Consider the following 14,857-nt stretch of genomic DNA (forward strand, 5'->3'; position numbering starts at 1 on the left):
ATGATGGACTATCTTAGTAATAGCATTTTCCTAATAACATAGTGGAACAATTTCCACATGCGATAAATGGCACATGAATTTGGTATTTTTACTCTGATTTTACATGACTTCAATAAAAATCTTCTTTTGTGCCCCCCATCTCCTTGAGGTGGGCTGACAACAAACGGATGTGATGTCATGGGAAACCCAGCAATTATGTCTTATTTATGTCTTATATTCTTTTATTATGTCTACTATATTGGGTCATACAAGTGTAAAGGTGACTACACGGGTGAAACCATATTTAGAAGTTTGTAAACAGGTTTTATATGCTCTGCGAAAATATTTTATATATATAATATTCACTTATCACGGCCGAGTCTGCGATAAACGAGGGATTACTAAAAAGGGTTTGTGAGCTCTTGGTGTAACAAATGACAGCTTGTGTGGCCGTGCCATCGTATGTTGTGTAAATCTCACTCCCCAACATTTTCAGAGCTGTGCTGGACAGTAAGTAGGGTGACAGCCCTGGGCTTTTGGGTCACAGGCTAGCACTGCACGACTTAACTCTCATTTGGCGGGGACATGTGGTCGTGAGTTCAAGCCTTGGAGTGTGCAGGGCTGGACTGTGTAGATAGCATAATAGTTGGATGTTTATTTTTTGAAAATATTGTTTGTCATTGTTTATTTTGTAACCGATGTCATGTTCTTATATTTTATTGGAGGGCTAGCGAGGAAGCAGTTGGCTGCTGTGTGCAGTTGATATTCTCAGACGTGTACCGGGCATTCCTCCCAGCTAATTTAAGTTCTGTACTCTGGCATACAAGCTCAATGGTGCTTATCTGTATCACAGCTTGTTGGTCAACTCAGAGGTACTCATTTTCTCTTCTGTGATGATGATTCAGCTGTATCTCTATGAGGAAAGTGATGCAAAACAGTTCTCACCATCATGCTATCGCATCTGTTCGCCTCCTATTGGATAATTTTCCATCTGTAGCGACACTGAGGAGCCCATGCATCACTCCCAGAGTATGAATGCAGTAATAGATTTCCCCGATGGTACCTTCAGGGAATGTGTCTCAAGCACATGGGCCTTTGGCATGAAAGCGTGCAAAGTCATGGCTTGCTTAGCCCCGCCTGCGTGAGGCGTACATAGTGGAATAAAAATAGCTTGTGACAGTTGTGTAACATTATACATGCAACACGTATCCACATAAGTCAATATATAACAGAAGATGAGTCTGAATTGATTCCTCTGTTTAAAGTTTTCTTAGCTTAGAGTTTGAAAAAACCCAAACACATTCATGTCAAACACTCAAATTACCGTGTTGGCCTATTTTAATGGTTTATTTAACCTCACAATAGAAATGACTGTTTATTGTAATTAGTTTTACCTCAGTACTCTAAAGAAGTAGTAAGGCCGTGATTAGTAGAAATAACATATAATAAAAATAATATTATAATATATATATATAAAATATAATCCATCCATCCATCCATCTTCTACCGCTTATCCGAGATCTGGTTGCAGGGGCAGCAGCCTAAGCAGGGAGGCCCAGATTTTTCTCTCCCTGGCCACTTCGTCCAGCTCCTCCCGGCGGGTCCTGAGGCGTTCCCAGGCCAGTTGGGAGACATAGTCTCTCCAACGTGTCCTGGGTCTTCCCCGAGGCCTTCTACCGGTCGGATTTGCCCTGACCACCTCCCCAGGGAGGCGTCCAGGAGGCATCCTGACCAGATGGCCAAGCCACCTCATCTGGCTCCTCTCAATGCAGAGGAGCAGTGGTTGTACTCAGAGCCTCTCCCAGATGACAGTGCTTCTCACCTTATCTCTAAGGGAGAGCCCAGCCACCCTATGGAGAAAGCTCATTTCGGCCACTTGTACCCGCGATCTTGTCGGTCACTTCCCAAAGCTCATGACCATAGGTGAGGGTAGGAACGTAGATCGACCGGTAAATTGAGAGCTATGCCTTTCGGCTCAGCTGTCTCTTCACCACAACAGACCGGTGTAGAGTCCACATCACTGCAGACGCTGCACAAATTCGCTTGTCGATCACACGTTCCATCCTTCCCTCACTCGTGAACAAGACCTAAACTCCTCCGCTTGGGGCAGGATCTCTTCCTCGACCCGGAGATGGCACTCCACCCTTTTCTGGGCGAGAACCATGGACTCGGACTTGGAGGTGCTGATTCTCATCCCGGCCGCTTCACACTCGGCTGAGAACTGATTCAGTGAAATTTGAAGTTCACGGCTCGATGAAGCCAGCAGGACCACATCATCTGCAAAAAGAAGATACTCAATCCTGCAGCCACCAAACAAGAACCCCTCAACGCCCTGGCTGCGCCTAGAAATTCTGTCCATAAAAATAATTAACAGAATTGGTGACAAGGGGCAGCCCTGGCGGAGTCCAATGCTTACTGGAAACGGGTCTGACTTATTGCCGGCAATGTGAACCAAACCCTGACCGGTCATACAGGGAACGAACATCCTGAATTACCTGGTCCGATACCCCATATTCCTGGAGTACTTCCAACAGAATTATTCGAGGAACACCGTCGAATGCCTTCTCCAAGTCCACAAAACACATGTATGTAGACTGGTTGTGCAAACTCCCATGCACCCTCAAGGACCCTGCTGAGAGTTTAGAGCTGGTCCACAGTTCCACGACCAGGACGAAAACCACATTGCTCCTCCTGAATCCGAGATTCAAGTATCCGGCGGATCCTCCTCTCCAGAACCCCTGAATACTGTAGACCTTACCAGAGAGGCTGAGGAGTGTGATTCCACGATATTTGGAACACACCCTCCGGTCCCCCTTAAAAAGGAGGACCACCACCCCGGTCTGCCAATCCAGAGGTACTGCCCCCGATGTCCACGCGATGCTGCAGAGTCGTGTCAACCAAGACACGCCTACAGGATCCCTGGTCTTAAGGAACTCCGGACGGATCTTATCCATCCCCGGGGCCCTGCCTTTCTGACAACCTCAGCCCCAGAGATAGGAGAGCCCACCGTGGAGTCCCCAGGCTCTGCTTCCTCATAAAAAGATGTGTCGGTGGGATTGAGGAGGTCTTGGAAGTATTCTTTCCACCGATCCACAACATCCTGAGTCAAGGTCAGCAGCACACCATCCCCACCATACACGGTGTTGACTGTGCACTGTTTCCCCCTCCTACGATGCAGAATGGTGGTCTCTTCGAAGCCGTCCAGAACTCGTTCTCCATGGCTTCTCCAAACTCCTCCCATGTCCTAGTTTTTGCCTCAGCAACTGCCAGAGCCGCAGACCACTTGGCCTGCCGATACCTTCCGGAGTCCCATGAGCCAAAAAGGCCCGATAGGACTACTTCTTCATCTTGACAGCATCCCTCACCACTGGTATCCATCCACCAACGGGTTCTGGGATTACCGCCACGACAAGCACCGACCACCTTACGGCCACAGCTCCGATCAGCTACCTCGACAATGGAGGCATGGAACATGGCGCATTCAGACTCAATGTCCGCCACCTCCCTCAGAACATGGTCGAAGCTCTCCCGAAAGTGGGAGTTGAAACTCCTTCTGAAAGGTGACTCTGCCAGTCGTTCCCAGCAGACCCTCACAATACGTTTGGGCCTGCCAGGTCTGACCGGCGTCCTCCCCCACCATCGGAGTCAACTGACCAGGTGGTGATCAGTTGACAGCTCCGCCCCTCTCCTCACCCGAGTGTCCAAAACATATGGCTGCAAGTCCGATGATACGACCGCAAAGTCAATCGTGGAAGTGCGGCCTAGGGTGTCCTGGTGCCAAGTGCACATGTGGGGACACCCTTATACTTGAACATAGTGTTTGTTATCGACAATCTGTGACAAGCACAGAAGTCCAATAACAAAGCACCGCTCGTGTTCAGATCAAGGGGGCCGTTCCTCCCAATCATGCCTCTCCAGGTCTCACTGTCGCTGCCAACGTGAGCGATGAAGTCCCCCAGCAGAAGCCACTCAGCAACGCCAGAGTGGAACAAAGTCCATTCCCTCTCGAGAGGACTGGTTCCAGAGCCCTTGCTGTGCGTTGAGGATGGGTCCGACTATATCTAGCCGGAACTTCTCAACTTCGTGCACCAGCTCTGGCTCTTTCCCTACCAGAGAGGTGACATTCCATGTCCAAGAGCTAGTTTCTATAGCCGAGGATCGGACGGCCAAGGTCCCTGCCTTCGGCTGCCACCCAGCTCACTCTGCACCCTACCCCTTTGGCCCCTCCCATGAGTGGTGAGCTCATGTGAGGGGGGACCCATGTTGTCTCTTCGGGCTGTGACCGGCCGGGCCCCAAGTATATATATTTCATATATTATTTATTATATATTATAATAAAAAATAACTTCTCTATATTTGTCAGGAACTCTCCAGATCCCTCCTCCCCTTCATCCCCTCACCTGCCTTTCATCCTCTTATTGCAGCGCCCTGATGTAGAATCATCGCCACCATTGTTGGTGGTAACTTCTTAGAAGGCCCTGATGAGGACTCATGGCGTCTCCTCGCCGCATCTTTCATGCCCTTATTGCACAGCCCTGATGTAGAATCATCATCACCATTGTTGGTGGTAACTCCTTAGAAGGCCCCGATGTGGAATAATTGCCTCACCTTTCAATTCCATATTGCAGTACCCTGATGTAGAATCATCACCACAATTGTTGATGGTAATTTCTTAGAAGGCCCTGATGTAGAATCCTCACCTCTCCTTGCCTCACCTTTCATCCCCTTATTACAGCACCCTGATGTAGAATCATTGCCGCAGTCTTTGAAGGTAAATCTTTTTCAGGTCCGCCCGAAGGACAACCATCACCAGATTGTTATCAGCTTTCTCCTGGCCACTTCATTGTTCAGTGTGATTCACCTCCTTCCCTGCCTGACACCGCTGCTTCGTTCACTGCCCACTGAAGATGCCCGCCGCCCCATTCACATGCTTCAAGTATCAATTAACTCTTGTCTTTTGCTCACATTCAGGTGTTAACATTTTGGATTTCAGCCCACAACCCTCTGTCTGGAACAGATTCATGGGATTTCATTTGGTGTTTTGTACATTTCAGTTTTCGTCTGACCTCTCTGAGCGAATAAATAACGAAAAACGAGGCACCATGGTGTTTGTAACAGCAGCATTTTTAATACATCTCTTGTGCTGGCTTCCAATATATTGTGGAAGTGGCTGGTCGTGTGCATCACTTTTGTCAGCAGCTTTTGACATTGGTTATTATTTTCCTGACAGAAAGTGTGCTATCATCTCCATCATTGATGTTGGGTGTGCCGGTAACTGTCATGTCCCATGATTCTTTGGGCGTACGGGTTTGGACGACGAGGTTCAAACAGGAATGTTAAAAATAGCGTGACACCACTGGCAGCTGACACATGTGATGCTCAGTAAAATGCGACTGCAGGCATGACCACACACAAGGACCCTTTGAACCACCGCACCCTACACACCTTTAAATAGTATGTGGATGCTCATACGGAGTTTGTACAGATTCTCTCTCATTGTGTTTATTTCAGATATATAATGAGTGTGTCATCAGTGAAAATTGAGGTCTCTGAGTATTTGTTTGCTGCTTTTGTCTCTCAGGTATTGTCTGTGATGTGCAGAAGGCAATCATCTTTTGGAGGGAGAAGAAAGTCATTTGTTATTGTGGTTGTTATTGATCACTTTGCCTCTTTCCAGCAACATGTATCAATCTTGCATCATTACTATGGTCTTCTTCGGGCACTGCTAAGTTTTTCCCAACCATCCCCCAGCTGCTCCCTGATATTTTTGACCTTCTGACTCCACCCCTTAAAAACATCCTGGAGAAAACCGAGACCTCCATACATTGCGCACTACATAACAATAGCGTAAATTTTAACCTTTGATTATACAGCTTAAAAAATATTTCAATGGAGACTAGTATCTCAAAGCCATCATTTACACACATAATTTTGTTTGTGCTAATGTTCACAGTTGTTAGCAATCCATTCATTTCCATCCATCCATTCATGGATGGATGGAGTTGATAGTAGTGTTTTTAGCAGTGTTGTTAGTCAGTGTTTTTCCAAAATAAATTCATCACATTAAATGAGATATTTAATGATAAGTTATATATTTTTATCATTATATTTTATTTTTATTACGATTTTAATATTTATTTTTTAATATAAACTAAAAATAAAATTCATGAAATGATATTAACTATGTAATGTTAAATATTCAAATTTTTATTGTATGTACAATATTTTCTATCCTTTCAGAGGAGGCATACTATGAATTTATTGAAATTATAAGGTATCTTTGAGTAAACCTTGTGTATATTTGAGTATCTCATTGCCAGGCCGAGGGTCCTGGTTTTCGGCTATGAAAATATGGTCACCCTGTCCTTTAATCAATAAATTTATACAGTACAGTGAGAAGGAACGGATTCCAGAATCAGAAAGGATAAGCGTGCACACGAGTAACACCACACTCCTGTTGTGTGAGCGGGTCTGGAGATCCCCCACATGAAAAAAAATTGTGTGACCTTCTTGGCAGTAGCTCAGACTGTTCCTTACATATCCAAGGGTGAGTGACCCGACTGTAACTACAGCTACTGACCGGGTAGCAATTCACATTTTATATTTACCTGACATACAGTATGGTATTACCAAAAATAATGTGCAATCTTTCGACCTTTTTGTTTTTTTTTGTTTTTTTATACGTGTCGCACAGCCTCATTGTGTGCACATGCTGTCCTCACTGCGGACTACTAGACTGCTGCTTTATAGTGCACTGTATAGCAGAATAGGTCCTTAAACATGTATAAGGACCTATTCTGCTCACCTTACTATGTATAATGATGCGGGCTGTTTGAGTGACCTCTCACAAATGCAGTCTTCCCAACTCACTCAATCATGTATCCATTAAAGAACACTCACTCACACGCACATACACAAAACAGTCTTTCAAGCTCTTGAAACAAGACCCGTTGGACAGCTGAATGGACGACTGGCAGCAGACACGACAGGGAAGCTGTTGGGGTAGAGAGGAGAGGAAGGCATGGTAGAACAGCTGACTGGCTGCAGAGGGGGGAGGAGATGTGGAGGAAAGGCCTCTTTGGCGTTAGTCTGTATCAAGAACACCAAGCAGTTAAGTGCTTCTAAAAATGCCGCACATAAACATATTTAGCGAAATAAATATGGCAATATTATTGTTAGAAAGACCTCTCATAAACTAAAGCCACAATAATAAACATACTGTAAAATTAATACCTTTGGATAGAGCTTTTCTATTCAGTCTAATTAGATTGCGCAGGTGTACAAATGTTGTGGTTGGAGTAAAGTAATTAAAAGACGTGATTGGTGACTATTAATCTTGGTAAATGTTTAGTAACCCGGGTTAAAAAAAACTCAATGAGGTGGAGTCATAGGTCAAACAGAGGAGATGATGGGAGGCGGTGGGAGGACACAGAGGACGTGTCGGGGTGACAGTGGGTGTGGCAAAGCTACAAATAGCCGCGCTTGCTGCTTGGCGTTTCTTCACTTGGTTCCTCTCCCAGTTGCCCAGCAGGACAGTTGGGTCTCGGCCTCTCAAGCAGCTCCATCACACCACAAAATCAAACCAGCAGCCATGAGCAAGTCCTATTCCTCCTCGGCTCAGACGGCCTCCTCTTACCGCCGCACCTTCGGTTCTGGGGTCGGTTCATCCCCGATGTCTTCCCTCTTCTCCACTCACGGAGGTGGCCGCGGCTCTGCCTCGAGCCATATGTCTACTCGAGTCTATGAAGTGAAGAGCAGCAGTGTTCCCTCCTTTTCCAGCTACAGGGTCTCATCTGGGGGTGCCGGCCTGGGCGCCTCCACAGCCATGCGCACTTATGGCGAGAAACTTGACTTCAACCTGGCCGATGCCATGAACCAAGACTTCCTCAACACAAGGACCAACGAGAAGGCCGAGCTTCAACATCTAAACGACCGTTTTGCCAGCTACATCGAGAAGGTCCGTTTCCTGGAGCAGCAGAACGCGGCGCTGACGGTGGAGATTGAGAAGCTGAAGGGCCGTGAGGGACCCGGCCGTGTGGCTGAGATGTATGAGGATGAAATGAGGGAGCTGAGGAGGCAGATAGAAGCTCTGTCCAACCAGCGTGCCCGTGTGGAGGTGGAGAGAGACAACCTGGCCGACGACTTGCAGAAACTGAAGCTCAGGTAGGTAAGGGGACGGGTGGAGGCCCACCGAAACCCAGATTCTATAAATTTCAATATTTTGATCTATGTTCCACAATTATTTAGTGGGCACAGTCAAGCGCTAATTCTGGAAACAGCACCAGCCGAGGGCATAGTTTTTTGCTAACACCGCCCACGCCCCTTAGGCTCCATTGTGACAGCTGCGCAACAACCTCAGGACTCAAACAGCAGTTTAGTGCGTCTGTTCTTAGATGAGCGCAAGTCTGATTGATTCTTCATGTTTTTGCCTGCAGACTACAGGAGGAGATTCACCAGAAGGAAGAAGCTGAGAACAACTTATCTGCCTTCAGAGCTGTAGGAAATATTTTCTTTCACTACCATGCTCTATTTTAGTTCTGTTGAGTGCTCGTGCAGCCTTTCCTCACTTCTCAAACTCAGTTTTATCCCCTTTGATTCCTTTTTCTGTTTCTGCTCTATTGTATGTATCCAGGATGTAGACAATGCCACTCTGGCCAGGCTGGACCTGGAGAGACGCATCGAGAGTCTGCAAGAAGAAATTGCATTCCTCAAGAAGATACACGAGGAGGTTTGTTTATCAGTCAATATATAATTGTGGCTGGTGACAAATGCGGTGTCTGGAGACTAAATCGGGTGTTTGCTCACGGTTATATTCAGGGGATAGAACATGCCTCTCTTACACACACATGCAGTAGTGAAAACATGTCTAAAACAAAAAAAGACTGAAATCCTTGTTAGTCTTGCCTCGAGTTTGACCTTTAAGAAGTTCTGAACTAGTTGAAGACAACTGTTGTGTGTGAGGTACCATGAGGGGGAGGTAAAAAAAATGTATGTATGTGAACAGATGCATAGCTATTTATACATTTGGTTGGACCACAGAACAGCTGACTGCAACCAAGGCTTACCGGTTGTGCTTTGTTAAATTAGCCCAATGTATATCTTGGTTTGCTGTTACACTTGATTCATTCATCCGAAAAAGCTGGAAAGTTGAAGCCTGTCCCAGCTGACTTTGTGAAAGAGGTGGGGTACACCCCAGACTGGGGATAAGTTAATCACAAGGTACATATACTAGGAGACAAACAACCATTCACACTCACATTCAGACAGCTTCCAATTAACCTAGTTGGTGACCCGCGCAGTCCGACTGCACACACCAGGGTAGGAACCCAAGTCCACACATCCCCACCGAGTGAGAGTTCTTGCCAAACAGCACTAGCCTCATTATCCAAAAACTCATTGTCCAGCACAGTTCTTACTGCATCACAGAGTTGTTGGTCATCCATGTTTTTGGACTGTGGGGGGGATTGAGAATATCTCCAGAATTTTTGTTAGAATCTCTGTTACAATTTGAGGATAATATTTTACTGCCTGAACAATGACAATAGATTTTGTTACACTGATAAAACTTTATGTGCCAAAAATGTTTCCAATGACTCTTTGTTGGAAAATGAATGATTTACAGGAGATCCGTGAGCTGCAGAGCCAGATGCAGGACACTCAGGTGCAGATCCAGATGGACATGTCCAAACCCGACTTGACTGCCGCTCTGAGGGACATCCGCATGCAATATGAGGCGATCGCAGCCAAGAACATCTCAGAGGCCGAGGACTGGTACAAGTCTAAGGTAGGGTTGTGTTGCTTTCACTGACATTCACCAACCAATCCTTTTAAACTTAGGTTAAAAGCTCTATGAGGGTCTTTCCACAGCTAATACTGTAACCGTCTTTCCCCAGGTCTCGGATCTGAACCAAGCTGTCTCCAAGAACAACGATGCCCTTCGTCAAGCCAAACAGGATAGCATGGAGTACAGACACCAGATCCAGTCCTACACCTGCGAGATTGACTCACTCAAGGGAACAGTGAGTATCGATCGGTCAAGCAGAGTTTCTTACACCTGATTCATGTTTTGTCCCCACAATTATAAAGCGGAATTGTCTTTTAAGCCACTGTGTTAAACAGAAATCAACGCACATTTGTTGACTGAAAAAAACAATGTCAGAAAGTAAAGAAGTCAAGACAATAAATGCACTCAACACTAACAGAACTTACTTTGGTTAAAACATCATGTCTTGAAATAAACAATAAAGGATGTGCATCGCTGCTGTGCGGCATAGAGCTAAGGTAAGTCAGCCTGAGGCCCAAGCTCGTTGCTACAGTGATTGACAGCACACAGCAGAATAAGAGCGTAAAATAGCATTCACCTACTCACTTGTCAGTCCTTGGTGAGGTAATGGTGCAGCTGCTGCCTTTTAAAGCAGAGGGATAAGGTTCAGTCCTGTTTTTTTCTTTTGCCCAATAACTAATTTATTGAACAATTTGTTTCCCATGGGTTTGTATTACTCCAAAACTAGAGAAATTCAGGTTTATGTCAAATTGTTTAAAAATAGGTTTTAATGGGTCATTTAGGTGCTAGAGATGTGGTAAAGACAGATACCCAAGTGACACCCAATTTCATACTGCCACAATAAATAACAACGCGGAGCAGAATAAGAGAATGAAATAGCAGACTTCACCTACTCGACTGTCAGTCCCTGGTGGTGTAATGGTACAGCTGCTGCTTTTTAAGGCAGCGTGCTGGTGTTCGAGCCCAGCCCCAAAGAGTTTTTTTTTCTTGTAAATTTGTTATTTTGCTCAAAAAATAATTTATTGAACCCATGTATTCGTATAACTCCAAAACTAACTACTGTATATTCAGGTTCAAGTCAAATAGTATTATAAAAACAGCTTTTAATGGGTCAGTTACGTGCTAGCGATGTCCAGCTCCACCAGAATTCCTGGTGGAGCTCCTGTTTGTGATACGGTCAATTTGGTCAATACGGTCAATTTGTTATGTCCCTCATCTCTCCTTCTCCACAGAATGAGTCTCTGCTGCGCCAGATGAGGGACATTGAGGACCGCATGGGACGTGAGGCTTCCGGTTACCAGGACACGATTGCACGTCTGGAGGAGGATATTGCCAAGATGAAGGTCAGTATTGCATATTCCAACTCATCTGCAAATTTAAGAAAACTGTTCATCCAAATGCAGAAATCATGAATGCAGAGTGATAGTGAGAGCACTTACCACCTGCCACTGTTTGTCACAGATGGTTTTATTTGCATATTTATAATGTTGCCGTCACGTAAATATTTGGAGGAGAGTGTTTATTTGATGAGAGATGTTTGTTTTCCAGGATGATATGGCCCGTCACCTGAGGGAGTACCAGGACCTGCTCAATGTGAAAATGGCCCTGGATATTGAGATTGCCACCTACCGCAAGCTGCTGGAGGGAGAGGAAAGCAGGTATGTGCCTCTTACGTTAAATTAATCACTGCCAGTCATATATTACTTTTACTGTTTATTTCTCTGTGCGTTTGTCCTTTTTCCAGGATCACCACAACTATTCCTGTCCAGTCCGCCTATTCTTCCATTGGATTCAGAGGTAGGTGAAACTGTGACGCTTTACACAGAAATATCCACAAGAAATCCATTAAACTGCACAGGAAGGGATAAAAAAAGACTAATTATAACCCATGACCATACATGGGGGGTGCTATTTTGAGGGCATTACATGTTACATAACAGTGACACATTCTGACCGCTGTGTGGGGATATGACATGGAACCAACTTTAGTGGATGTGCTTTTAACAGAACCTCCGAGACGTGTTCATTAAAAGCGTAAAACACAATTTTTAGCAACTGTGCGAAGAAGCAACTGCATTTCTTTTTCCAGAGACCAGCCCCGAGTCTCAGCCTCAGCGCCCTTCTGAGGTGCACTCAAAGAAGACCGTTCTCATCAAGACCATCGAGACCCGCGATGGAGAGGTTGGCGCGCACACACATACAGATGCCCATTAGGAGTTATTTACAAATGAACCATCTTCAACTGTCATTTTCATATCTAGATGAAGTATTCTGTGAGCCAGGGCGCTACTGCCCAGTGTGTAAGTCTGGTTGGAGAGTCCCACTTCTCTTTTTAATGACTGTGTTGAAGCAAACTCCTAGATTTTAATGAAAAAGTCCAGATTTTTGTGGTTTAATCATGCCCGCCACAATGTAATAATTGTGTAATGGTCAATTTAAGACAAAAGCTGGAAATCTGGTGTGTGGAAATCTTGTAGTTTGCAATGACCCCGCACAAGCACTCTCACTGCTGTTCTCATGATAATTAAGTAATGCACAGTCAAACCTCGGTTTTTGTACACCCCAGTTTTCTTATGACACAAAAAGGCAAAGTGGCAAAATAACACAGTAGGCTAGGAGGCACAGATAAGGTTAATATTATGTCACTATGAGAGGTGGAAACAGAAATGTGCCCAAGCAGAAGAAAAATACCAAGGAACAAGAAAACGGCTAACCAAAGTGCCACAGAATGCATCCAACACACAGGTAACAAGAGTCCCAGGAAAAGTAAAGCAAAAACATCGGAGACGCAAACGGGGTGCATCGAGGCGGAGCAACTAATTAGAAATCAGAATAATGTGCAAATAAAAGCACCGAACAGGAAATAATGGTGGAACACTGAAAAAACAAACCAACAGATGCACTTTGACACAATGCTTTTTGACTCTTACAGGCTGCTGTACCAAGTGTAGCACTTTGGCCATATAATCCAAAATCTAGCAAACGAGCCTTGGTTTTTTTTTTTGACATACACGATAAGGTGAACAAATAAACATAAAATTACCACTTCAGACTCGATAAAAAGAGGCTACATGACACGCTAATGTCACTGCCAACTATTTGACTGCAGGTGTTCACTCCACTTTGTGGGCTTTTCAGGGTTAGAAGCCTGTGTTAGAAACAAATGAGAAAAGAAAATGAATGTTAATGCCTGTCTGAGAAAAGTGTATAAAGTGTATTATGAGGGGTTTTACATCTTTAAAACATATACTGTATAATAATTGTAAACATTTAAAGTTGGATTTCACTTATTGCGGGCTATTTTGGGAACCTATCCGCCGCGATAAACGAGGGAACACTGTTTTGTACGGAAACCGAGACGAAAATCAAGGCAAAAGTTTTGTGAAAATTGTCAAAACTGGGCTGTACGAAAGCCCAGGCTCGTGTCGCTGCAGAATAGTCCAGTTTGAATGTATTATGGGCCTGCAAGTGAAGTGCCACAGCCCATCCTATTACTGTATTCCTCATATTTCTCATTTATTAAGGGCCTGCAAGCAAAGTGCAGCAGCACCTCTTAATATTTCTCATACTTATTATGGGCCTACCAGCCCAGCAAAGCACAGCGGCCCATCCTATAATTTCTTCTTACCTTTACATTAACATTCTTAACTTCTTATTTATTATTATCATATCTTATTCTGCTGCAACTCATGCGGAACAAACCGTGCAAAGAACCCCCACATGTTATATCACTGCAAATGTCTTGATTGTGGGTAGTGTGTTATTTATACAATGTAACATTCTGTGTAACCATGGCGGCGCAATTGACAAAAAAAAGTTGAAAACGGGCCATTAATCAGTTGATTAGGAACCTCCCCATCAGCCCATATCGTGCAAAACTCCCCAACACATGCAAGGATACAACGCCTGGCCAGAGGTAAGCAACAGGCAGACCCATTGAAAGTATCCGCGGACATTCTTCCGTGTTTACCATTTGCCAGCAAATTCTCATGAGAACAGGTTGCTTGTAAACAACCCACGTATGTACAGCACTGGGTCCTGTGCCACCCCCCGCCCTTCCTTGCACACCACTTCACTCGTGATGATGCCAGATGCTTCACTGTGGATGGAAAACGCTCTCACATATTATCTACGAGACACTTTGATCCTTCGTGTTGGTAATAAATAGAATATATAAATATCCCTGCTCTCCTTCTCAGGTTGTCAGCGAGTCCACACAGCACCAGCAGGACATCATGTAAGCAGAAGTCGACGACATAACAGCCATTATTTACAAAAAAGGACAAAAAAAGAGAAACTACAAGCATCCTCCCACTACAGTGTATTGGTTTTTGAAAAAAGCCTATTTTTAGATACAAGATGAAGCCATTTTCTAAAATTCTGCACCAGTATTTATGCTTAAACAGGATTTATTAGAACTGGCAAAAGCCTCCAGAGAAGCTTCAATGCATGACACATGGTGAGAGAGAACAGTCGGCGCACATATTCCACGTTTTGTTAGTGCAAAATTAGCATTTTGTGCCATTGTGGGCGACGAGAGCAATGTGGGAAGACGGTGTTTAAAAATGTCAAGCAACATGAGCGTCTAATGAAAAAGGAGATAAGCCATGTGTGTGACATTTGATCCGGGCCGTGTGCTGAGAGCGTGTGATTGTATGTGCATGGGCGACCATGTGGTGCCGCTTCACCCTGCCTAAAAATGTCAAATAAAGACATTTATTACCACGACTCGTTAGAGGTTCTTTTCACCCGGCTGCAAACACATACGTTTTTCTACTCCATCCCTCACGTCCTTCCCTCATGTCGCTTTTGTGCAGCGCATTTATCATCTGAAACCACTGCTTTGACACATTTTGCTCCGTGCATTTAATTCACTCCTAGAGATCTGCAGGCGCGGCGACCGCCGGTTGGAATGATCAGAAACAGTATTCTTTGTGAACAATGGCTCATTAATGAGCCCCGGCCCTGCTAGAGCCAGATCTGCGGCGCAGCATGTGTCTGAAGTCACTGGACTGAAAATGTTACAGATAAGAAAGCAGAGAAGGGGGTGGGGTGGTGGAGGAAAATGGAGAATACAAGAAGACAGCGAGGCAA

At 44.9% G+C, this 14,857-nt stretch overlaps 1 protein-coding gene across 1 annotated transcript; it reads left to right on the plus strand.

Annotated features, from left to right (window-relative positions):
- Positions 1-6,785: 6,785 nt before the first annotated feature.
- Positions 6,786-14,491, plus strand: desma (desmin a). The gene is made up of 10 exons (XM_054787974.1): positions 6,786-8,142; positions 8,415-8,475; positions 8,612-8,707; positions 9,602-9,763; positions 9,873-9,998; positions 10,996-11,106; positions 11,312-11,421; positions 11,508-11,560; positions 11,853-11,944; positions 13,963-14,491. Exons 1-10 carry the CDS (start codon positions 7,385-7,387, stop codon positions 14,002-14,004), a joined length of 1,611 nt encoding a protein of 536 aa, XP_054643949.1. The 5' UTR covers positions 6,786-7,384; the 3' UTR covers positions 14,005-14,491.
- Positions 14,492-14,857: the final 366 nt, after the last annotated feature.

This window comes from Dunckerocampus dactyliophorus, chromosome 9 (assembly GCF_027744805.1).
Source record: "Dunckerocampus dactyliophorus isolate RoL2022-P2 chromosome 9, RoL_Ddac_1.1, whole genome shotgun sequence".
NCBI lineage: Eukaryota > Metazoa > Chordata > Actinopteri > Syngnathiformes > Syngnathidae > Dunckerocampus > Dunckerocampus dactyliophorus.

Excerpts from the sequence above, each read along its gene's own strand:
- desma (XM_054787974.1), top strand. The coding sequence starts at position 7,385 with ATGATGGGAGGCGGTGGGAGGACACAGAGGACGTGTCGGGGTGACAGT. Across the intron at positions 8,476-8,611 it reads ACTTATCTGCCTTCAGAGCT|GATGTAGACAATGCCACTCT; the intron begins GTAGGAAATATT and ends GTATGTATCCAG. Across the intron at positions 11,422-11,507 it reads CTGGAGGGAGAGGAAAGCAG|GATCACCACAACTATTCCTG; the intron begins GTATGTGCCTCT and ends TCCTTTTTCCAG.